Here is a 26,495-nt window from a genome sequence, read left to right as displayed (position 1 = left end):
TGGAGAGAGCAGGTTCAGCCATATACTATGTTCAGAAGCCATAGTTTGGAGTGTTTAGAAAAGGGGAGTATCTTAATCTCTTTTGTATCACAGACCCCTTTGGCAGTCTCCTAGAGCCTATGGATCCCTTTTCAAAATTATGTTATGAAATACTTAAAATACTAAGAATTTCAGTGTGATGCATGGATTGATTGAAATGACAGAGGAAACAAAGGTTTGAGCTTCTAAACATGTTAATTTATTAAACAATGCATGCCAATTGCATAAGATATTCAGACCCAGAATAAAGAGGGAGACAGATTTGGTGCATTACAAGAAAACATTAAATAGGATACAAGAATAGGTATTCTAATTTCTATTTGGAGGAAAAATTAGAGCTTTTCCAAGTTGGGAAGGGAAGAGCAAAATCAGAAAGAGTTGTCCTATTTCCTCACCAATTGTCTATATTCAAATCAAAGAAACAAAGGAACAGTAACTAATTGACCAGTATGAGGCCAGAGAAGACATATGGGTTGCTTGAAATGTATAATTGTGGGAAAAGTCATTGCATTTGTCTTTGGCTTTGATTGGATTTCTAGTCAGTATAACTTAAGTCTTTAGTTAAGAATCTCTAAGCAACAAGTAGAGGTAGTTCAGCTTCCCAGACAAATAGGGCTTGGTTCAAAAATGCAATAATGTTTTCTCACAATTCCCATAATTGAATAAAGTTTTCTCCCAAGACAGAAATTGGACTAGATCCAAAATTGAATAGAAAGGGAACTGAGCTAGATCCAGAATACAATCACAAGATGGTCAGTGTGGTTCTCCTAATTCCCACACTAAAGGAAACAAATTATATTGAAATAAGAATTATAAAAATATTTTTTAAAACCAAGTTCATAGACTCTAGGCTAACAGTCCCTAGTTTCGAGGCAAAGAGAGAAGCATAAGTGGGTTAGGTTCTTAGGAAAGACTGGCTCAGCCTATATGGCAGGAACCCTAATAGATACTAGCTGTGCTAATTCTCTTCCCCTTTGGGACTGTGCTCATGGTGTGGCATTCAAGTCTCTTTCTAGCTCTGAATGGACTTAAATTTCTGCTCTTTCATCTTCTCCTACCAAAGTCCGAAATCCTTTTGGTCTATCTCTTATTATCTTGGGGTCTTCACCTGGTACCAGCCTTTTGCTGAAGGTGGTTCCCTGTTCCATGAATGAGCAGCCCTCTCTCTATGTCCAAGTATAATCAATAACTATAATCTAAATGGGTCGTGTTGGCTTTGTTAAATATTTGTATTGCTTGTTATTTCCCAACAAGCATACCTCACTATGTACATTTCTACCTTACAACTTTTCCCACTTTCTGTTCCTTCCCCACCTTCTCTATATTCCTTCCTACTGATCAAAATCCTAACTGTCCTTCAAGGCATAGCTCAGGTCTTATTTTCTTCATGAGCCTTCCTTGACTTCTTTAACCCACAGTGATTTCTCTACCACTCATTTGAAATTTATTACATTTTCATTTTAGTATCAGTTAACTTTTTAATGTACTTGTTTCTCAAACTAAAAATTAGTCGTGGACAGAAACTATACCAGTCTGGTCCTAGAATTCAAAATACAAAGAAATAACCACTCACTCAGTTGATCAAGTTATGGGCTTATACTGATAACTTCCAGGCTAGTAGGCAAGTCTCAACAATGATTCCAATTCTGGGAGATATATATTTATTTACATTTATATATATAATAGTTCCAGGCAACCATTTATTCCCAGAATTTTATTTACACTGGTTCTGGATGTCCAAAGGAAGATAGGATCCATGAGCTTTCTATACTAAGGTAGCCAAAGGGAGCTTCACTTCTAGAGATTGATCATACCCCAGGCATCTATGAATACACCATGAAAAGTCAAGATAAAGAAAAACACAAGATTTGGTAGCAATCTTTCAGTATCAGGGGGCTGTTTTTAATGGACTCATTTTGTTCATTTTTGTCACATTTGTTTCTTCTTGAGAGGAAGGGCCCCAGCCTAATGCATTAGAGACTGTCTTCTATTTCTCTATATCCCTCAGTGCCAAAAGCAGTGCTTTTCTCATAAGTGCTCTAAAAATATTTATTGATTAATTGATTTGTTTGTGCTCTACATAATGTTCCAGATCCCAAGGTAAGAGCTTGTCTCATGAGGTAAGATAAAGAAGACCATGCAGTAGTAAGCAGAACTATTAGAAGTGGGTAGAAATTGAAAAGAGGTCAATTTAGGCTTCCAGTAAGGAAAACTCCCATGCAATTAACGCTTTCCAAAACTGGAATGGATGGTAAAGAACAGTGGAAATAATTATTTCTGAGGTCTAGATGGCCACTGAGTTTCTTTCAAGCTCTGAAATTGTATGATTCTGAAAAGTCCTTTTAGATCAAAGAACATAGCATGAGAGATTTAGGAAAATCTAAGCCCCTCTGCCTCATTTTTAAAAAGACTGGGTCTCCCTATCTCACCCAGGACTGAAAGGCTCATGGAACCAGTTTCACTACTGTTCAGAACAAGGGCTCTCTGTTTCTGACCTGGGCTGGTTTCCCCCTCACTAGGCAACCCGGTACCACTTTTCCCTTCCCAGGGACTCAGTATTGAGTGAAACTTAATGTGACTACCCAGACAACTTAGCCCATTGCAGGCAGAACTCCTGAACTGGAGTTCTACCAGCATTAGTCAGCTTTATGATCTGTGGGCTTATGTGGGTGCCACCATGCCCTGTATCCTTTGTTATATGGTGGGGGAAATGACTTGCCCTAGGTCACATAAGTAAGTAGAAATAAAGGTGAGATTTGACTCATTTCCTTTGATTCCCAATCCAGTTCTTTCTTACTGTATAGCATGAATAACATAGTGCTATCTTTTGACAACAGATCTTTTAAAACATTTTCTCTCACTTTTATTGCGGCAATTTATTTTTAGGTCACATTAATTTTCAAATATATCACCACCCTTCCTCCTCCCCTAAAACAAGCCAACTCTTGTAACAAAGATTAAAAAAAGAAAGTGAATAAAAAACAAGTTCAGTAAAACTAAGCAACAAATTGACTTCCTTTAACAGTTTGCCATATTCTATAACTATAACCTTCATCCCCCAACCTTAGTGATGAAATATAAAAAGATTATACAACTTTTATATTAAATTTATGTTACAAGTAAGGCCTATCCTCTGAAACATAATATGTTTAAATATATAATGTTAGCCTTCCATCACAACAGTCTATATTTTTTTCAAATATTAATTAAGCCCCTATTCTGTGGTTGTGATTTTCCTAAAGTGCTAGTCCAACCAATTCACCTTCCTACTCAATAAACACAAGTGGCTCCCTATCACCTCCCAGATCAAAAATAAAAATCCTATTTTGTAGTCAAGGCCATTCATATAGTTCTTCCTCATCCCTTCAACTCTTCTTACATTTTACTATCTACCTTTTGATCCAGTGATGCTGGAGTCCTTATTCTACCAATAAGATACTCTTGTCAGGCTTCAGGTATTTTCTCTGGCTGTCCTTGGGCTTGGAATGCTCTCCTTCATCTTGGTCTCCTGGATTCCCTTCCTTTAAGACTCAAAATCTCATCTTCTCTAAGAGGTCTTTCCCAGCCCCTCTTGAATCTAATGGCTTCCTTCTGTTAATTATTTCCTATTGATCCTGTATAAATTTTGTTTCTACATATTTATTTGCTTGTTGTCTCTCTCCCTTTTAGATTGTGAGCATCTTGAGGACAAATCCTGTCTTTTGTCTTTTTTTGTGGCACCATCAGTTGGTATAGTGCCTGGTACATAGTTGTCACTATAGTTCATTTGTTGCTGGCATTACCAACTCTTCATGATTCCATTTGGAGTTTATTAATGCTTATTGTTCTTCATTATACAAAGATGAGTTAAGACATGGTCTTTACTTTTGTGTTACAATCTAGAGGGAGAGAGAGCCTGACAAAGTGTAAAAGTGACCTGAGAGGTACAAAATGCCACATTGTTTCAGAGGACAAGCAAGCCACTAGATGACCTAAACATTAGTCCTATATCCCAATATCAATTTCTCTGTAGCCTTAATAAAGTTCTAACAAATAGAAAAGTGGTACAAGAAGTGGGAAGTTATAATGGGGGAAAATAGATGAATGGGCCCCCAAATCACTGGTAAAACAGCAATTTCTAATCCAGGCAGTTGTCCTAGGAAATATGATGGTCAAATTTTATAACACATCAAAACAATTGACATTTCTGTTCTTAGGTGAAAAAAAAACTCATTAAAAACAAATTCCAAGATAATTGCATAGATGAGGCAGATCCCTTAAACAGTCCAAGTCAGGAGCTTTGTTTAACAATGGATGTTTCTCCTGCATAGCAATTGCCATAGAAATGGATGTGACCAAATCAGTGGGCCAATTGAGAATCCATCCAATGCCTCAGCAGTTGCTAGGCAACAATATAATTTCCCCCCCCTTTTATGACTCTAAGTTCTTTCAGGTCTCAGAGGTCTTTTTTTCCCCTCTCACAGGTTATACTTAACTCTTCCAGCATATCCCAACATATCACATATCCATCCCAACATATCACACCTCGCCAAAATAAAACAACTATCCTAATGTGGGATTTACCTCCTGCTACAAACAAAGTTTAGGTAAGGTACCATTGTGTATTTCCAAAAGCTTTTTTTGGTGTTGTTTTGGTATTTGGGGGAGGGGGGAGTTGGAGGGGAAAGTTGGTTTAAATTTGTGATATTTTTCAAAATGGGGGGAATTCATATGGAAACTCCCTCCACAAACACTAGTTTCATATTTCATAATATTCATATATCACATAATCTTAGAGAGTTGCCTGGCAAACTGAAGAGATTTAGTGAAATTTACCCAGGGTTAGATGTATCAGAGGCTAGATCAGAACCTGTCCTTCCTGAGTCTAAAGTGAGCCCTTTACTTACTAAACTTCTTTATCTCTTCTTTTATTGAAAAAAAATTTTTTTAATTATTTCTGAGAAATACCCAAACCTGCTGCTTTGGGAGAGGATCTGTCTGAATCATTGTAGATATCAAGTATTAATTCAGGCATAGACCCTGGAAAATAAGAGATTAAAAAAGAATATCACCTGACTCCCCCCATTTGCCCCTCTTTAATCCCTGTACTAGGAAGAATGAGCACTGGAAATAAAAGGAAAATAGAAGTAAAATTTTAGAATAGAAAGCATTCTATATAGAAGTAAATTTTCTTGGTGTGTCTTGTAAAAGTAAGCTGAAATTAATGGGCAAAGTAAGTTAAGATTAGAACAGAAGAATGAACTTTATGCAACTTGTGTTTCCAGCTACTTAATGTTTTTCAGCTGAGGAAATTGAAGCACAGAGCTTAAAATTAAGTTATTTCACTAAATTCACAACATATTAAAGCATAGCCAGGATCTGAAGCCCAAGTCCCTGAACATCATTTTCAAAATGCTACTTTTTCAAGATAATTTTATTAAGAGATTTGTGTTTCCTTCAATTACCAGGAAACAGAAAATGAGGAAATTTACAGCTGCTTGACAACTTGAATATGGTGTTTAGATTTCATTTGCTCAGAACTTCCTCCAAATTTTATTATTGAAAGACCTGACTTTGGAAAGGTCCTCTCTTTTTAATGTCTACAAATGACTACTGGCTGAAGGCATTAATGTCACTTATCTCCCTCAAAAATCAAATGTTCAAAATTAGGATCTTGCAGTCTCTGCTTTTATTGGGGAATTGATTTGTGGGAACTTTTTTAGACTGATAATGCATAATTATGTTCGGTGTAAATTGATCAACTGGCATTTAGCTTCCTGTTGTCCGTTTAGCTCAGGGGAATCTGAAAACAGAAAGAAATAGAAGATATAGTATCTTGCCTTTAAGGATTTTACACAATAATTGAGAAAACAAAATGGAAACAAAAGATAATACCAAATTGATCATGACCAGGATTAAATAGTTAGTATAACTTGAATATGTGCAATGGGGCAGCTACATGGCATAGTGCATAGAAGTTGGGCTTGGAGTCAGGAAGACTCATCTTTCTGAGTTCACATCTGATCTCAGATACTTCCTTAGCTATTTTCCTAGGCCAGTTGCTTAACCCCATTTGCCTCAGTTTCCTTATTTATAAAATGATCTGGAGAAGGAAATGACAACTCACTCCAATATCTTTGCCAAGAAAACCCCAAATGAGCATCACAAAGAGTTGGTCATGACTGAAATGATTCAACAACAATGAGAGGGAAAAGATGTTTTCTTCAGTCTTCTGCTATTTGAAGAACAACCCCACCAAAAAACCTATTGAAACTGACACTAGAGAAACCAATTATACAAATATGCTTTTCTTTGGTTTTCAGAAAGGAAGAGTGGCACCAGGAATATTTCATTCCTATGAAATTGGAATTCTATGGTAATCTCTGGAACATCATTCTCTTTTCACAGGTGTCACACCTAGATTGATTAGTTTTGGTAAAGTATAATTGAGTCTTTCAAGAGCTCACAACTTTAAACACGATGTCAAGCACATCTCAAACATGCAGTCAAACAGACACGCCAACAGAGTGTCGAGCATACCTCCAGCAGCTATTGGACATAAATGAACAACGGAATAGTTGGTGTATAGTGGAATCTTTGAATAATGTGACCTGGTTGAGACCTCAGAAGAGACATTATTTACAGACTCAACATATGGGCACTACCGAAATCGAGCAGAATATCACTGAAACTGGCAGGAGCTCCTGGGCAGAGACCCATCCTGTTCACCGGGAGAGGAGACATTTCCCAGAGAGAAGTAAGTAGCTATTATCAGATTCTCTAGAGGGCAACATAAATGGGAAACACATAAAAAGAGAATATATGTGTCTGAAGGAGATAGGGATTCGATTGGATAACTTCAAGGACACTGTGTCATCTCCCTATCTTAAAACATCTAAGAGAGAGTTTGTCATTATTGTAGAAAAATAGACTTGTAGAACTTGTGAGAGCAAACCATCCATTAGCCTTGGTCTGAGGCATTGACAACAACACTCCTGAAAAATGATTAGATAACTTTCACTTGGAGACATTCCAGAGTCAAAAATCTGCCTTTCTGTGATTTCTGTCCACTTGGTCTTCATTCTGCCACCTGGAGTCATAGGAGCATAGATTTCGAGCTGGAAATCACTTCAAAGGCCATTTAGTTTACGCTGCTATGTTGTAAAGAAGAGGAAACTGAGGCTTCTGAAGGTTAAGTGACTTGCTCCCAAAGTCCCATAGGTAGAAAGCAAGCATCAGAGGCAGAAATAAAATAAAAGGCCTGCCCTATAATCAGCATTTTTTCCCACCCAGTCTCTCTTCTCCAAGACAACTCTGCAAATATCTGAAGGCAAACAGTCATGAATGAAGTCATGAAAAAAAAAAAGTCATCCCTCTGGACTGTATCCCCAGTAAACAGATACTACCCTCAGGCTCAAGAAGCTGAATCTCTGGACCTACACTCCTAACACTAGCTCATAAGCTCCCATTTATGAGTTTGCCTTTAATAGTTAGCCAGTAAACACAAAGGAAAGGGATTTTATTAAAATGATATAGTTAATAGTAATAGCCACAAACTGCCCCTGTCCCCCGCATACACTTTTATAATACTGCATCAGTGGGAAAAGGGGGCCCCTACTCCTTCTCAGGGGCTCTGTTCTTCTCAGCCTTGGGCTCCTGACTGGATTGACTGCAGTGTCAGCAAGGAACCTTTTTATCAGTCACAATGGGTAGGATCAGCCTTCAGCTCAGCTAGCCAATGACAATTGACCCTTCCAGTTCAATCAAGTACCTTGATGCTTTGTGATCTTTGCTCTTCAATCATGTGATTTTATCCTTTGTTCAAATAGATACTTGGCAACAGGCCCATCCTTTACAACCTGATTTTACACCTCATTATCTGCCCCTTACTTTATCCTTGGTTGAAGATGGAGTGGGCCAAGGGGAGAGATATCAGTTCTACCTATAAAATCTGAGGCAGACTGATGAAGAGCTGATTATCTGACTTTTATCCCATGCATATGATTAATCCATTCCAGAAAGAAAGTACAGACTATAAGCATCAAAGCCCACATTCAGAAGCACACATGTCTTGTTCAAAAACTTTTCCTTTTACCTTGTTTTGTGCTCTTTGGGATTGAATGTGAGAACAGCCACAAAGGAAGGCAGGATTGCATGGTGGAGAGTCTGGTATTAAGAGTCAGAAAAAACTGACTCTAATAACAGGTATAGGAGAACTAGAGAAAAATGTCTCAAAAACCTAGAGAGAAACGAATATCAAAGAGAAGAGGGTTATTGTTAGTATCAAAAGCTTGTTGAGGGGTCAAGAAGGGTAAATAACCATCAACTGGGATGTGGAAGTTGTTTTTGTTTTTTTAGTTGTAGTAATAGATGATGCTAAGTTCCCTCCCTTTTGTCACCAAACAGGTGAGCTTGTAAGGTACCAGCATAAGTACATATTTAGTTCAAACACAAAAAATGGGGTTTTCAAAATTGATAGTAATAAGGATAATAGGGATTTTATTCAGATGATTACAAATATATTTACATCCATATATACCCATATAAATCTTCATATTATACATAATAGAAATCTACTCACATACTTGTAAGTTACTTAAAAACTCTTTGTTTGGTTTTTATTTTGCAGACAATGCTATATTTGGATAATGACCACCACCAAATATGTCTTTTGTACTGAATGTCCAGCATGTCTGAAAACACACACAAAAAAAAATACACCGAAGGATCTTCCACTTGAATCCAGCATTATAATTTTAGTTTTTCTTTTAACTTTCTTAAGCCTCACTAAACTATGTTGTTTAGTTATTTTAAATGGAGCTTCTCTTTCTATCTCTTGCTGTTGGACTTTGCAGGAAATAAAAAAAAATGCTAATGATTTATGTGAGTTTATTTTGTATCCTGCAATGGCCAAAGTTATTAATTCAACTAGTTTTTTAGTTGGTTCTCTAGGATTCTCTAAGAATACCATCATATCATTTACAAAGAGTGCTATCCCCATTTGTAGATGACCCTTATTGAAAGTTTTAGATAGATACTACTTCAAAACAATTCATTTTGTATCTTGTAGTGTTCTCTGTCTCTTGTTTTATCATAAATTCTTCTCTTCTCCATAGATTTGACAGGTCTGTCTAAACTATGCATCCCAAGCCACTGACAGTTGTCCTGACTTTCTGTCCTATCACTGGACCTTGACGACTCTGGAAGAGAGTGCAAGTGCCTACGATGTTGTGCAACTCTGCTTCACTAAAATCCAATTCATGCACAAGTCAAGGTATCGCCTTGTTAACATAGAAATAAGGCAGAACTACCAAAGTAGTGAGAGAATCCAAGCCTTTAATCAGGAAAGGGATAAGTCCAATATTTGGCCCTTTACTCAGTCTGGCGCCACAACTTTGGCAGGGTTTACACCCTGGACTCTGGGGATATTATCCCTGGGAGTGCCACAGAGCTAGATGACAACTCCAAGGAACAAAAGAATTTGAGGAACCTTTATACCATTTGGGGGGAATCCAGGGGCAGGGAAAGATGATTGCCATCACTATAACTACAAAGAAAATGGGAGTGTTCAAACTATGCTGACAATACAATCAAGGTGGGAAAAGAATCATAGCTAGAGGCTAGGGTATCTGGGAAGGGGCTGCTTACAATGAATGCTAAATGGGTGATCCCTGCCCAGGTGTGGGTCTTCTTGGGAAAAAGTCTCTGATACAATAGGGGAGACTACCTAAAACAAAGAGGGTCCTTAGCATATGCTTAGTGCCATCCAACTAGGATTGTCATTCACCTGAGGGTCCATTATTCAGTCTGAAACTGCTAACTTGAGATCCCCTTCAGGGTGGATTCTCACAGGGACAAGGAAATGTACAAACTTTGGGGCCTCCAACTTACAAGCTAGTCCAGAAACTTAAGGTTCATCAGATCTTACTAGGCTACAAGTTTGGGCTTTTTAGATTCCATGTTGACAGCCTCATGATGTCATTGGTCCTCTTCAAAAATGAGGGATGAATAACATAGCAATCTTACCTAGGAAATAAGGCAATTAAATTATAAGTTATGATACCTAAAATGTTCAAAATGGCATATGCCACACTTTTATTTTTACTCCCTGTTTTCAGATTAAAGTTCCATGGAGAAGTGGAAGGATCAAAGATATGTCCGGTCAAATGCCTATTCCATTCTAATAAACATTTATTAAGCACCTATTATATGCCAAGCACTGTGCTTAGTGCCGGGATATAGTTAAGTTAATAAAAGAATAGCGTCTGCTGTCTAGTAGCTTACAGTCTAAAGGGAGAGACAACTCACAAAAAGAGAGAAGTTGGGTGGGGGTGGGGGTGGGGGAGGGGGAGGGTGGGAGAGAGGCATGGGGGAAAAGTTGGGAGAGGAGGCAGTGGGACACCAAGAGGTATCTTGTTCCATGGAAGTGAAATCAGGCAGAGAAGGAGATGCAGAGATGTTTCTCAAAAGGAGCTTGTGAGGCTTATTATGATTTAGTAACATTCAGTTTTGATTGTTATTTCCATTTCCATTGTACTTGTTCTTTGTTCTCATTTAACTTAGCATCAGTTCATATTGGTCTTTTCATGCTTCTCTACACCAATCATATTTATAATGTTTATCAATAATGGAGTCCAATTCTTGCTCTCTCTTTATTAAGAAAGACCATTGGGAGGAGTTTGGTACTCTGCTCTCTTCTTCCTGAGTTCAAATCTGACCTCAGACACTCTCTGTGAATGCTGGATAAGCCACTTACTCCTTTTTGCCTCAGTTCCTCAACTGTAAAATGGGGGAGGGAGGGAGTGGCAAACTATTATGCTATTTCTACCAAGAAAACCCCAAATGGGGTCATAAAGAGTCCTACATGACTGACAGGATTAAGCATCAACCTCCAAACAGGACAGGAGGCTGAGGGAGGTGGTTTCAAGGTTTGAATTAGCATGATGGTGAGTTTAGAAGTGATGAATTTATCCTGGGAGGGACATCTTGATCCTGGAGTAGAAACCAGGCAGGGCAACAGAAGGAAAGGGGAGTTAGTGCCCTAAAACAATTCTAAATCACTTTACATTTGAGTTAAATGTTAAAGTATAATATAATGGAAAGAGCATTGGACATAGATTCAGGGGAACCCTGAGATTGTATCCTTTCTCTATTTACTGCATGACCACATGGGCCACTTAGCTTGAGCCTCAATACATCTATAAAATAGGAATAGTAATGCTTATTGGAGCATCTGGATAGTGAGAGGGATGAGAGGATGGAGGCTTGGAGTCAGGAAGATTGATCTTGCATTCAAGTCCAGCCTCAAATACTTACCAGCTGTGTGACTCTGGGCAAGTCACTTTACCCTATTTGCCCAAGTTTCCTCATCTGTTAAAATGAGTCCCAATTCAGAAGTATGAAAAAATTAGTAAATAGAAGATACTAGAAATATTATGGAAGCCAGGGATGTCCAAGATTCAGATCCAGAACAAAATAATTCCACAATATCTATAAGCAAAAAGAAAGGTCAAGTAGAATTCCGGAAGAAAAGAAGCGAATATAAAAAATTATAATGAGACTATATCCCAAAGAGATTTTTTTTTTAAAAAGGAAAAAGGGACCTAAATAGATCTCTTATTTTAGTAGCACTTTTTGTACTGGCATAGAATTGAAAGACGAAGGGATGTCCATCAATTGGGGAATGGCTGCGCGAGTTGTGGTATGATTGTAATGGAATCCTACTGTGCTATAAAAAATGAACAGCGCAGTTCCAGAAAAACCTAGAAAGATTTATATGAGCTGATGTAAAGTGAAGTGAGCAGAACCAGGAGAACCCTATACAGGTCATGTATGGTCATATGGTCATATGGTCAACTGTGAATGATTTAATTATTTTCAGCCATGCAGTGATCCTGGACAACTTCAAAGACTTTGAAAAATGTTATCCATCACCAGAGAAAAAACTGATGGAGGCTGAATGCAAATGGAAGCATTTCATTTTTCACTTTACTTTCTTGAAGAGTTGTCTTGTTATTGTTTAGTGATATATGTCTTCTTCTACAACATGACAAATATGGAAATATGTATTGAAAAGGAAAAGACTAGACTAAGATATTCTGAGCAAAGCTGACTATTGTGAGAGGTGTCCGCCACCATAGCCAGGATCGAGACCCTGAGCCTTACAAGTTACAGATATTTATATAAGTGAAGGAACATGACCTTGACTCAGACACTAACTAGCTGTGTGACCCTCGGCAAGTCCTGCCTCAGTCTCCTTCTCTACAAAATGGAAAGAAGATCAAAGGAGAGATTTGTCAAGTGCCTGGCAAACAGTAGGTAGGTGCTTTATAAATTATCATTCCCCTCTTCCCTCACCTTGTTTACCCAGCACATATATGGCACACAGTAACTGGTACATGGTAGGCACTTAGCATATGGTTACTGGCTGATCCATCTAGTCAGGCTGCACTATTTGGAAGTCCCAGTAGAATTCAAATCCCCCTCTCTTCTCAGCCAAATTCTGACTATTCAAGGACAAAGAGAAAATATTAGCAGCAGCAGCAACAACAAAATAATAGAGGACCAAAGAGCCACAATCAGGAAAGACTAAGACCACTATAAATCAGAGGACTATGTGGTATATGATATTCCAAAAGGCAAAAGATAAAGGTTTCCAACCTGAAATAATGGCTCATCTAAGTTGCTCCCCTACTTAGGGAAGCAAAGGAGGTCAGGAGCTCTATGTGGTCATTGGTGGGTATGAGGCAGCGCAGTCACCTTTCCTCACCCATGTTTTGGGCATTTCAAATTAGCCCTCCCTGCTCATAGTCAAAAAGGAAAGAGAGCAATTGAGGGGTATGATTTTCTCAGCTAATCAGCAATCATCAGTGTTGGAGTTCTGGTTCCATAGCCAATTGGAAGACTTTATCATCGCACAGTCCAGCCCCTTAGTCACTCATGGCCTAAAATAGATTCTCCTCAAGTTTCCATTTGGCTTCTTGGATTGGGACCAAGCAGGGAACTTGCAGTTACAAAATTCTAAGAGAGAAACATAACCTTAGACATGTCATAGAAACCACAAACAAGTCAGGACCCTACCACAAATAAGTAAAGCACTTTGCTAACTTTAGAGCACCATATAAATGTCAACTGTTAGTATTACCTTACTGGGTACAACACCTGAGGGCAATGGACATAATTAGAATATAATTTGATGGGATCAAGGAAATAGTTATAATATGGGGGACTTGGGGTGGGAGAGAGTCATAAAAACAATTGTAAAAGGTAAAGTAGACATGCCTGAAGTCTTTATAGAGCCTTTCTTGACAATTATCCCCCAACCGGCAGCCAACACTTGGAGATAAAAGAAAGTACAGGGAGCAAGGTCATTACTCCTCTGATCAGGCTAGACACACACAACACACTGACTGCTGAGAATGGGGAGCAGGGATTAATGTCACTGTAAGGGAAAGAGAGTGGCATAGGAAGTCCATTTCCTCAGCATAGCTGTTGCTGGATCTCATTTTGCCTCTGAATTTGACAACAGTATCCTTACTAGCTAAATATACTATCTATTGTGAGCACATGTATAATATGTTTATGTATATTTGTGTGTTCATATGCAGTGTACATATGTGTTTATATGCATTTGGCATATATATAATTATGTGTGTAAATAAGATATATAGTTTAGCCTGTATGTATGCAGTATATATACAAATATATACACACATACATGCACACATATATAGGCATTTGAAGGAAGAAAGGAGAAAGGAAGGAAGAAAAAGAGAAAGAAAGAAGGAAAGAGAGAAAGAAGAAAAGAGAAAAAGAAAGAAGAAAAGAAAGAAAAAGAAAGGAAGAAAGAAAGAAAAAAGAAGGAAAGAAGAAATAAAGGAAGGGAAAAAAGAAAGAAGGAAAGAAAGAAAAAGAAAGGAAGGAAGAAATGAAGGAAGGAAGGAAGAAAAAAGAGAAAGAAGGAAAGAGAAAGAAAGACAGAAAGGAAAGGAAAGAGAAACAAAGAAAGAGGAATGAACGAAGGAAGGAAGGGAGGGAGTAAGGGAGGAAGGAACCTTTTGCTTGGTCAGGTTAATTATTTTCATCATCTGGAAAAGGTTTCCTCATCCTAGAATAATTGTACAACCCACAGATCATGCTGAAAGCCAATAGTGTTCAGTGTACACATTTGTTTCTAAATGTTTTAATTAATTTACTCAGTGAAAAATATCAGAATTGAACAAGTACTGAGTACTGATAAGGATAATGAAGTGTCATTAGATTGATATCACAATAAAATAGATTGCATAGATAGTCATTGTGAAGGACTTGAATATACTTTGAAGAGAACTCTTAACCTCTCTGGCTTTTTTATTTGCCTTTGGTCAAATGATTTAGGAACCTTCAGTATTTGATCCAATTCCCAAGTACCTTTACAAGTACATCAGCTCAAAAGGTTCAAACCATGAATCAATTTACTGCCCTGGGTAAGGATACAGCCAGGGTCAGTTGGGATTTGTTCCACTTTGGTCATCCTTACTACTTCCAATCTACTACTCTAGCCTCCAGCATTCATAGTGACAAAAAGCAAGCTATTCAGTCGCAAGATTTTAAAAAAAATGTTAATATGCTAGCTTTAGAGTACAGAATTTTTCATGTTCTAACATTCACATGCCTTATTCTCTTTGACTACAACATTTGAGTAAGAGGACAAATTAAGATGGGACTCTATGGTACTACTATTCTATTTGTATGAAACCTAGAGAATTTCAGCTAGAGGCCTCAAATGAGGACAGACCTGGGCTACAAAAGTGTATGTGCAAGGGGTTTCTAAATCTGACTCCAGTAACTGTTGGCATATCCTTCAAGTAGTCTCCACATACAGTTCCCTGAGTAATGAATGTTAAAAGGACAGATTTGGGATAAATATATTTTAAATATTGGACTAGAATTATCTCTATATTTCCACCCCTTAAAAATATTGAGTGTGGGAAGTATATTTTAAAGTTCAAGCCACTCTTCTGATTGCAATTCATTAACTGGAATAGTTTTCTAAGCTATATCTGAAAGCTTGACACTCTTCTTACCAGATGCTTGTTATGCAAAGACCATTATATTGTTAAATAAAATCATTTATCTAAAACAACAGAAAACAGAAAATTGGAGAAATTATATCGATTAGGATATACTAGGAAATACACAGATTGAATGAGTAGAGCTGGTTAGTAAGATATTTCTGTTCTACTTGAGAGAGAGATGGTGACTTCACCCAAAAGAAAATTCTCTCAGTGTCTCTAGGGTGATAAGCTTGAAATAAGGATATTCTCAAGGCACAATCTCCTCTACATTTTGGCTTCTTCCTGCAGTCTTTCTTTTCCTCCAAAGACTTTTCCTTAGAGTCAGCCTGGAACCTTGCTTGGACGTAAAAAATCTTGTATAACTTATACAAGATTTTTTACGTCCAAGCATCATTAGGAGAATTTCCTGTATTAAAGAATGTCTTTTTCTCTACTAACATAGACATCACCCTTGTCCAGGCCCTCATCACCTCATACCTGCATTTATAATAATACTCTCTCTTTCTCTCTCTCTCTCCCTCTCTCCTTACCTTCTGTCTTAGAATCAATACTAAATGAAATGAATTCTTGGGGCCAAGATGGAGGAAAGAGGATGCATGGACTCATCTGATTTCTACCAAATTATCCTCAAAAACACTATAATATAATGCCTCAGAACAAATTCTGGAGCAGCATAACCCCCCCGAAAGTTGGTGAAGTAATTTTTCAACCCAAAACAATTTAGAAGGCCAGCACAAGGGATCTAGTGCACCCAAGGCAGAAGTGGAGAACAAAGTAGGTAAGGGAAGACCCCACAGAGGCAACCAGGCAACTAACTGGCCCTGGGCACAGTTGCAGCAGTAAAACCTTTCAGAACTCTTAGCCACAGATGGCAAAGGGAGTCAGAATGACTGCTCAGGAGATTAGAAGAGTCCCTTTGCTGGCTCTAGATGCAAGACCTTTGTTATATTGTCCATATGCATATCCAGTGAGGAAGAGAACTAGCATTCACAAGTACTTGTGGTCACAGGGCAGCAGGGGACCCTGGTCACACTTCTAAGGGGTAAAAGAGCACTTGGGGTTACCTACCAGAGCACAGGCTGAGAAAGTACTAAGCACATCTCTTTTTACATCATACTCCCTTGGAAGAACTGAAAGCATATAGATCCCAAAAGCCAGGTCTAAAGGCAGGTGCACAAAGAACCTGAAGTTTGGAATAGTGTTCCCTTCACCACAATTACAGAGGCCAACTTTAATAGTTTTTTAAATTAAAAGGAAAAAAGATTGAAAATGAACAAACAAATAAAAGAAACTCAACATAGAAAGTTATTTTGGTGATAGGGAAGACCAAAACATAAACTCAGCAGAAGACAACAAAGTCAATACTGTGGCATCCAAAAACTCTAATAAAAATATGAATTGCTCTCAACTCCAAAAAGAAGAAATGGAGGAGCTAAAAAAGTTTTTAAAGATCAAATAAGAGAGGTAGAAGAAAAATTGGGGAAAGAAATGAGAGTTTTGCAGAAAATCATGAAAAAGACAATAGCTTGGTAAAGGAGGTACAACAACAACAAAAAAAAAAAACTAAAGAAATTAATAGCTTAAAAGACAGAATAGACCAATTGATGAAGGAAGCACAAAAATCCAAAGCAGAGAAGAACATGTTAAAAAGCAGCATTTGGCCAAGTGGGAAAAGACCTACAAAAATGTACTAAGGAGAACTTCTTAAAAGGCAGAATTGAGGAGGTGGAGTCAAGATGGCAGTGTAGAAGCAGCAAGAGTTCAGACCCCTGAGAACCCTTCCTTACCAATCAGAAACTGAATGCTCCTGGGGGACTGAAAATCAAACCTAGCAACAAGACAGAACCAAGGAACCCTCATGCTAGACTCAATCCAAAAGGAAGGCCCACCAAAAGCCAGAATTCTAGAACACTCAGGTTTAGGGGGAAGGCAGAAGAAAGGTCCAAGGACTCCTTTCCCCCCAACCCCCAGAGCACTAAGCCTCCAATGGCAGCTGGAACCTCTGGGCAGGCAAAGGCACTTGTCTGGATGGTGTACCTTGTGAGCAAGGCTGTGCCAGGCCCAGCGCATTGAACACAGGCAGTGGAGAAGGAGCTAGAGAGGGAGAAAAGAGGGGGCAGCCTGGTCACAGGCGGAGACCCTCCATATTGCTCCAGCCATCCAGGAGGTTTTGGCCTCAGGGCATATACAGCCCAACCCAGCTGAACTTAATCCCATCGAAAGCCTTCAGAGGTCATGGAAGCCCAAGCTCTAACACCCCTTCCCCATAGACCACTGGACATTAATCCAATCAAAAGCCTTCAGAGGACAGGGAAGCTCAAACTCCAACACCCCTCCCCCACAGACTGCACAAAGAGATCTTCTGTCAAATCTCCAAGAGGGGAGATGCACAGAAAACCCCAAATCCAAAAGAATGAGAGTAGCAAGAGCACAGACCAATACAGGGAGTAAAGAAGGGATAAATATGAGCAAACAACAGAAAAAGAAGAAATTAAAATAGACAACTTCTATACAGGCAATGAACAAAGAGCAAACAGAACAGAGCAGGAGGGATCAGCAAACTATGAATCAGAAATCCCAGTGAATTGGATACAGGCTTTGGAAGAACTCAAAATGCAATTCAAAACACAATTAAGAGAGGCTGAAAACAATTGGGAAAAGATTTAAAAACTAAGATAAGTCATCTGGAAACAGAAAAATAGTGTCTTAAAAGTCAAAATCATCCAGCTTGAAAATGAGGCAAAGGAGATGAAAGATGAGGCAAAGGAGATGAGAGATGAGGTAAAGAAAATGAAAGATGACCTCCAAAGAAAATCAGACCAGAAGGAGAAGGATGACCAAAAGGCCAGAGATGAAATACAGTCTTTAAGAACCAGAATACAACAACTAGAATTAAGTGATCTCACAAGGCAGCAGGACACTATAAAAAAAAAGAATGAAAAAAGTGGGTAAAATATGAAACATCTCGACTTCCGGTCAAGATGGCGGCTTAGAGAAAGCTAAAGTTCACATCTCTGGAAACCCTTCCCTACCGAACTCAAACTATATGCTCCTAAGGCACCGAAATTCAAAACAAACAACAGCATAGACCCCAGGAATAATCCTCCTGGACCTGGACCTGGATCAAAAGGTATGACCCCCCCAAAAGCCAGAACATGAGATCACTCGGACCTAAGGGGTAGGCAGAAGGAAGGTCCCAGGACCCATCCCCCCAACCCAGAGCGCTGAGTCCAAGGCAGCAGAGGGAACCCCAGAGCCTCAGGGCCGGCTATCCTGAAGGCCTCTTCCTGAAAACAACCTGACCTAGTCAAGGGGGCACCCAGACAGCAGGGAAATAGAGAGAGAAACAGGGGAGCCTGTAACCCCCTGACCAGATCCTTCCATCTGAGTCTAACCAAAGGTCCCTGCCTCAGGGCATACTCAGTCCGAGGTTAATCCTATCAGGAGCCCTCAGAGCTCCAGGAAGCCATGCCCCCCCCCTCAGAGAGCAGGGTCAAACAACAGTAACCCTCAGGCCTGGCAAAAGGGCCTTGGAGCTGAAAGCCGCATCCTGAAAACAACCTGACCCAGTCGAGGGGGCACCCAGACAGCAGGGAAACAGAGAGAGACAGGAGGAGCCTGTAGCCCCCTGATCAGATCCTTCCATCTGAGTCTCACCGAAGGTCTCTGCCTCAGGGCATACTCAATCTGAGGTTAATCCTACCACCAGCTCTCAGAGCTCTAGGAAGCCACGGCCCCTCCCCCCTCAGAGAGCAGAGTCCTCTGAAACAACAGTAACCCTCAGGGCTGGCAAAAGGGCCTCAGGAGCCGGCTATTCTGAAGGTCACATCCTGAAAACAACCTGACCCAGTCTTGGGGGCACCCAGACAGCAGGGAAACAAAGATATGGGGCAGCCTGCAGCCCCCTGGCTGGATCCTTCCATTCAAGTCTCAAGGTCCCTGCCTCAAAGCATACTCAGTTCAACCCAGAGAAAGTTAATCTTATCAGGAGCCCTAGGAGTTCCAGGAAGCTTTGGCTCCTCCCCCCTCAGAGTGCTGGCCAGCTAAGGCACAGAAACAAACACCACAAGGAAAGGGTCGAGTCAGGCTCAGAGTGTGGAAGTAAGGCAACAGAGAAGCATCGGGAGGGAACTGAGGAGGGCAGTAAAAGGGAAACACCAACAATTCCTGGCTTCCCTGGGAAGACAGAACAACAACTGCATAGAACGGACAATCTGCCTAGGGCTAAAACCTCTGAACACCAGACAGAGATAAGAAAAGCTAGTCCTCCCCACTCAGATAGAGATGGCAAACTCCACAAAAGCACAAAACCCCCAAAATTCCAAGAAAAACAAGAAGAAGGGGGCGACTTTGGACACATTTTATGGAGCAAAAATACAAAATACAGAGGGGATAGAAGAGGAAACACAAGCAAATGCTCTGAAACCTTCCAAAGGAAATGGAAACTCTCCACAAACCCATGAAGAATTTGAATCGGAAAGGATCAAAAAGATGGAAGCCTTCTGGGAGGAAAATTGGGAAATAATGCAAAAGAAATTCACACATCTACAAAACCAGTTTGACCAAACTGAAAAGGAAAACCAGGTTTTAAAGGTCAGAACTAGGCAACTCGAAGACAACGATCAGATAAAAGAGCAAGAATCAATAAAGCAAAGCCAAAAGATCAAGAAATTAGAAGAGAAAATAAAATATCTCACTGACAAGGTGACAGACTTGGAAAATAGAGGAAGAAGAGATAATTTAAGAATAATTGGACTTCCAGAAAAGCCAGAAATAAACAGCAAACTTGACATCGTAATACAAGATATAATCAAAGAAAATTGCCCAGAGATTCGAGAACAAGGGGGGGGGGCAATACAGCCACTGACAGAGCTCACAGAACACCCTCTACACTAAACCCCCAAAATACAACTCCCAGGAATGTAACTGCCAAATTTCAAAGCTTTCAAACAAAAGAAAAAATCCTACAAGAAGCCAGAAAAAGACAATTTAGATATAAAGGAATGCCAATTAGGGTCACACAAGACCTTACAAGTTCCACTCTGAATGACCGTAAGGCATGGAACATGATTTTCAGAAAGGCAAGAGAGCTGGATCTTCAATCAAGAATCAGCTATCCAGCAAAACGGACTATATACTTCCAAGGGAAAGAATGGGCATTCAACAAAATAGAAGATTTCCAACGTTTTGCAATGAAAAGACCAGAGCTCTGTGGAAAGTTCGATATCGAAAATCAAAGAGCATGGAATACCTGAAAAGGTAAATATTAAGGAAAGGGAAAAGGAGAAAAATGTTATCTTTCTCTTTTACCCAAACTCTCTTCTATAAGGACTACATTTATATCAATCTATGTATACTAACATGTGGGGAAAATGTAATGTGTAAATAGGGGGTAAAGAAAGACCAAATAGAATAATCTTTCTCACACAAAGATTCACACGGGAAGGGGAGGGGAAGAAAACTCCTATATGAAGGAGAGAAAGAGTTTTTACTTAAACCTTACTCTCAGGGAAATCAACTCTGAGAGGGAAGAACATCCAGATCCATTGGGATCATGAATTCTATCTTACCCAACAAGGTAAGGGAGAAGGGAAAACCAAGGGGGGAGGGGGGAGGGAATACAAAAAAGGGAGGGAAGAAGAGGGGGGAGAGGGAGGGAACAAAAAGGGAGGGACTAGAAAGGGAAACATCAAGGGAGGGGACAAGGGGGACTGATTTAAAGTAAATCACTGGACTAAAAGGTAGAGCTGAAGAAGAAAGGTTAGAATTAGGGAAGGATATCAAAATGCCAGGGAGTCCACCAGTGACAGTCATAACTTTGAACGTGAATGGGATGAACTCACCCATAAAACGTAGATGAATAGCAGAATGGATTAGAATCCAAAACCCTACCATATGTTGTCTTCAAGAAACACACATGAGGCGGGTAGACACCCACAAGGTCAGAATTAAAGGATGGAGTAAGACCTTCTGGGCCTCAACTGACAGAAAGAAGGCAGGAGTTGCAATAATGATATTTGATAAAGCCAAAGCAAAAATAGACCTGATCAAAAGGGATAGGGAAGGTAATTATATTTTGTTAAAAGGGACTTTAGAGGGGGCAGCTGGATAGCTCAGTGGATTGAGAGCCAGGCCTAGAGATGGGAGGTCCTAGATTCAAATCTGACCTCAGCCACTTCCTAGCTATGTGACCCTGGGCAAGTCACTTGACCACCATTGCCTAGCCCTTACCACTCTTCTGCCTTGGAGCCAATACACAGTATTGACTCCAAGAAGGAAGGTAAGGGTTTAAAAAAAAAAAAGAAAGGGACTTTAGATAATGAGGAAATATCACTAATCAACATGTATGCACCAAATAATATAGCACCCAAATTTTTAATGGAGAAACTAGGAGAATTGAAGGAAGAAATAGACAGTAAAACCATATTAGTGGGAGACTTAAACCAACCATTATCAAATTTAGATAAATTTCAAATCAAAAAATAAATAAGAAAGAGGTAAAAGAAGTGAATGAAATCTTAGAAAAATTAGAATTAATTGACATATGGAGAAAAATAAATAGGGATAAAAAGGAATACACCTTCTTCTCAGCACCACATGGCACATTCACAAAGATTGACCATACATTAGGTCGCAGAAACATGCCACACAAATGCAGAAAAGCAGAAATAATAAATGTAGCCTTTTCAGATCACAAGGCAATAAAAATAATGATCAGTAATGGTACATGGAAAACCAAATCAAAAACTAATTGGAAATTAAACAATATGATACTCCAAAATCATTTAGTTAGAGAAGAAACCATAGAAACAATAATTTCACCAAGGAAAATGACAATGGCGAGACATTATTTCAAACCTTTTGGGATGCAGCCAAAGTGGTAATCAGAGGTAAATTCATATCCCTGAGTGCATATATTAACAAACTAGGGAGAGCAGAGATCAATCAATTGGAAATGCAAATAAAAAAACTCGAAAGCGATCAAATTAAAAACCCCCAGCAGAAAACCAAACTAGAAATCCTAAAAATTAAGGGAGAAATTAATAAAATCGAAAGTGATAGAACTATTGATTTAATAAATAAGACAAGAAGCTGGTACTTTGAAAAAACAAACAAAATAGACAAAGTACTGGTCAATCTAATTAAAAAAAGGAAAGAAGAAAAGCAAATTAACAGCATCAAAGACGAAAAGGGGGACATCACCTCCAATGAAGAGGAAATTAAGGCAATCATTAAAAATTACTTTGCCTAATTATATGGCAATAAATATACCAATCTAGGTGATATGGATGAATATATACAAAAATACAAACTGCCTAGACTAACAGAAGAAGTAGAATTCTTAAATAATCCCATATCAGAAAATGAAATTCAACAGGCCATCAAAGAACTTCCTAAGAAAACATCCCCAGGGCCTGATGGATTCACCAGTGAATTCTATCAAACATTCAGAGAACAGTTAATCCTAATACTACACAAACTATTTGACATAATAAGCAAAGAGGGAGTTCTATCACACTCCTTTTATGACACAAACATGGTACTGATTCCAAAACCAGGCAGGTCAAAAACAGAGAAAACTATAGACCAATCTCCCTAATGAATATAGATGCAAAAATCTTAAATAGGATACTAGCAAAAAGACTTCAGCAAGTGATCAGAAGAATCATCCACCATGATCAAGTAGGATTTATACCAGGGATACAGGGCTGGTTCAATATTAGGAAAACCATCCACATAATTGACCACATCAACAAGCAAACCAACAAGAATCACATGATTATCTCAATAGATGCAGGAAAAACCTTTGATAAAATGCAACATCCATTCCTATTGAAAACACTAGAAAGCATAGGAATAGAAGGGTTGTTCCTAAAAATAATCAACAGTATATATCTAAAACTATCAGCTAATATCATCTGCAATGGGGATAAACTAGATGCATTCCCAATAAGATCAGGAGTGAAACAAGGATGCCTATTATCACCTCTACAATTTGACATTGTACTAGAAACACTAGCAGTAGCAATTAGAGAAGAAAAAGAAATTGAAGGCATCAAAATAGGCAAGGAGGAGACCAAGCTATCACTCTTTGCAGATGACATGATGGTCTACTTAAAGAATCCTAGAGATTCAACCAAAAAGCTAATTGAAATAATCAACAACTTTAGCAAAGTTGCAGGATACAAAACAAACCTTCATAAGTCATCAGCATTTCTATATATCTCCAACACAGCTCAGCAGCAAGAACTAGAAAGAGAAATCCCATTCAAAATCACCTTAGACAAAATAAAATACCTAGGTATCTACCTCCCGAGACAAACACAGGAACTATATGAACACAACTACAAAACACTCTCCACACAACTAAAACTAGACTTGAGCAATTGGAAAAACATTAACTGCTCATGGATAGGATGAGCCAATACAATAAAAATGACCATCCTACCCAAACTTATTTATCTATTTAGTGCCATACCCATGGAACTCCCAAAATATTTCTTTACTGATTTAGAAAAAACTATAACAAAGTTCATTTGGAATAACAAAAGATCAAGGATATCCAGGGAAATAATGAAAAAAAAAACACAAATGATGGGGGCCTTGCAGTCCCAGACCTTAAACTATATTACAAAGCAGCAGTCATCAAAACAATTTGGTACTGGATAAGAGACAGAAAGGAGGATCAGTGGAATAGACTGGTGCCAAGAGACCTCAGCAAGACAGTATATGATAAACCCAAATATCCCAGCTTTTGGGACAAAAATCCACTACTCGATAAAAACTGTTGGGAAAATTGGAAGACAGTGTGGGAGAGATTAGGAATTGATCAACACCTCACACCCTACACCAAGATAAATTCAAAATGGGTGAATGACTTAAACATAAAGAAGGAAACCATAAGTAAATTGGGTAAACACAGAATAGTGTACATGTCAGACCCTTGGGAGGGGAAAGACTTTAAAACCAAGCAAGACATAGAAAGAGTCACAAAACGTAAAATAAAAAATTTCGACTACATCAAATTAAAAAGCTTTTGTACAAACAAAACCAATGTAACTAAAATCAGAAAGGAAACAACAAATTGGGAAAAAATCTTCATAAAAACCTCTGACAAAGGTTTAATTATTCAAATTTATAAAGAGCTAAATCTATTGTACCAAAATCCAAGCCATTCTCCAATTGATAAATGGGCAAGGGACATGGATAGGCAGTTTTCAGATAAAGAAATCAAAACTATTAACAAGTACATGAAGAAGTGTTCTAAATCTCTTATAATCAGAGAGATGCAAATCAAAACAACTCTGAGGTATCACCTCACACCTAGCAGATTGGCTAACATGATAGCAAAGGAAAGTAATGAATGCTGGAGAGGATGTGGCAAAGTAGGGACATTAATTCATTGCTGGTGGAGTTGTGAACTGATCCAACCATTCTGGAGGGCAATTTGGAACTATGCCCAAAGGACGATAAAAGAATGTCTACCCTTTCATCCAGCTATAGCACTGCTGGGTTTGTACCCCAAAGAGATAATGGACAAAAAGACTTGTACAAGAATATTCATAGCTGCGCTCTTTGTGGTGGCCAAAAATTGGAAAATGAAGGGATGCCCTTCAATTGGGGAATGGCTGAACAAATTGTGGTATATGTTGGTGATGGAATAGTATTGTGCAAAAAGGAATAATAAAGTAGAGGAATTCCATGGAGACTGGAACGACCTCCAGGAAGTGATGCAGAGCGAGAGAAGCAGAACCAGGAGAACATTGTACACAGAGACTAATACACTGTGGTATAATCGAACGTAATGGACTTCTCCATTAGTGGCAGTGTAATGTCCCTGAACAATCTGCAGGGATCTAGGAGAAAAAACACTATTCATAAGCAGAGGACAAACTGTGGGAGTAGAAACACCAAGGAAAAGCAACTGCCCGACTACAGAGGTTGAGGGGACATGACAGAGGAGAGACTCTAAATGAACACTCTAATGCAAATACTAACAACATGACAATGGGTTTGAATCAAGAACACATGTGATACCCAGTGGAATCACACGTCAGCTATGGGGGGTGGGGGTGGGGAAAGAAAATTATCTTTGTCTTTAATAAATAATGCTTGGAAATGATCAAATAAAATATTTTTAAAAATAAATAAATAAATAAAAATATTGTCACTCACTTAAAAAAATATGAAACATCTCATTCACAAAACAGAAAATTTAGAAAATCGTTCGAGGAGAGTCAATTTAAGAATCATTGGTCTACCAGAAGACCATGACAAAAGAAAATGCCTGAACATTATACTACAGGAAATTATCCAAGAAAACTGCCCTGATATTCTAGACCAAGAGGGAAAAGTGGAGAAAGAATCCACAGATCACCTCCTGTACTTAATCTCCAACTGACAACACCCAGGAATGTTATAGCCAAATTCAAGAACTATCAGACCAAAGAAAAAATATTAGAAACTGCCAAGAAGTCATTTTTATACCATGGAACCACAGAGAGGATAATACAGGATCTGGCTGCATCTACAGTGAAGGATCGAAAGGCATGGGATATGATATTATGGAAAGCAAGGGAACTAGGTCTACAACCAAAAATCAACTACCCAGCAAAACTGACTATATTCTTACAGGGGAAAGTATGGGCATTCAATAACAAAAAAAAAAAAGAATTCCAAGAATTTGTAGAGAAAAGACCAGACCTGAACAGAAAATTTGATGCCCAAGCACAGAACTCAAGACAATCATCAAAAGGTAATTAAAAAAGAAGGAAAAAAGAAAAACAATAAAACAACAAAAAAAGTTTTAAGAGACTCAGTAAGTTAAAATATGTATATAAGAAAAGAGGTCATTGGTAAGTCTTAAAAACTGTTGCTATCACCTGGGCAGTGTGGGAAGGAAATCACTTTAAAAGACTGATATATATAAATTTAAGGTCGCCAAGGAATTCAGCTATGTAATTCCTAAATGAAAACTCAAGTCAGCAGTCAACCTTTTATGGAGTTTAATTACAAACAGGAGGAAGAAAGGTATTAGAGATAGAGAGAGAGAGAGAGAGGGAGAGAGAAAGGGGAGAGAAGGGAATAGGGCTTAAATACCCCCTTCTGTTTAGTCTGGGCCAAAAGGCCCAAGCCCTTAGATAGCTGAGGCAAAGAAAAGAGATCAGTCCCTATCACTCACATGACCAAAATGGAGAAACAGTCTCAGGGGCCTCCACCTCCAGCTTCCTTCAGAGCAAGCTTCTCAGAGCACAACCTCTCCAACCAACCCCTTAGTCCTCAGACCCTGCTATCTTTAAGGAAACCATCCAAGTTCCCTCCCTCAGTTCTCACATCTACCAATCACTGTCCATGTCTTCCCTGTGCCAATGGTGGCTCTACCTTAACCCAGGACCGCCCAGAGGTCTGTGGCTTTGCACA

The 26,495-nt window shown here is 38.8% G+C and overlaps 1 protein-coding gene and 1 long non-coding RNA gene across 5 annotated transcripts; one reads left to right on the top strand and one right to left on the bottom strand.

Annotated features, from left to right (window-relative positions):
* The first annotated feature begins 4,458 nt into the window (after positions 1–4,458).
* SPATA45 (spermatogenesis associated 45) lies at positions 4,459–20,662 on the top strand. 4 transcript variants are annotated; one of them, XR_008916209.1, is made up of 5 exons: positions 4,459–4,625; positions 6,342–6,775; positions 9,135–9,292; positions 11,900–12,336; positions 15,617–20,662. XR_008916209.1 is itself a non-coding variant. In XM_016430146.2 (3 exons), exons 2-3 carry the CDS (start codon positions 6,499–6,501, stop codon positions 9,173–9,175), a joined length of 318 nt encoding a protein of 105 aa, XP_016285632.1. In that variant the 5' UTR covers positions 4,461–4,625; positions 6,427–6,498; the 3' UTR covers positions 9,176–10,331. The 4 variants fall into 4 exon arrangements, 2 of the variants coding, with proteins under 2 accessions (XP_016285632.1, XP_056671878.1); XR_008916208.1 differs by having other exon boundaries at positions 4,461–4,625; positions 6,427–6,775; XM_016430146.2 differs by lacking the exons at positions 11,900–12,336; positions 15,617–20,662 and having other exon boundaries at positions 4,461–4,625; positions 6,427–6,775; positions 9,135–10,331.
* On the bottom strand, positions 5,685–8,563 carry LOC103096449 (uncharacterized). The gene is made up of 2 exons (XR_008916210.1): positions 8,114–8,563; positions 5,685–5,821 (listed from the first exon to the last, which is right to left on the bottom strand). It is a non-coding gene; the product is annotated as an uncharacterized LOC103096449 (long non-coding RNA).
* Positions 20,663–26,495: the final 5,833 nt, after the last annotated feature.

Source organism: Monodelphis domestica, chromosome 2, assembly GCF_027887165.1.
Source record: "Monodelphis domestica isolate mMonDom1 chromosome 2, mMonDom1.pri, whole genome shotgun sequence".
In the NCBI taxonomy this organism is placed as follows: Eukaryota; Metazoa; Chordata; class Mammalia; order Didelphimorphia; family Didelphidae; genus Monodelphis; species Monodelphis domestica.
Note: the sequence above shows the minus strand (reverse complement) of the source record. Positions and strands in the feature narration are given on the sequence as shown.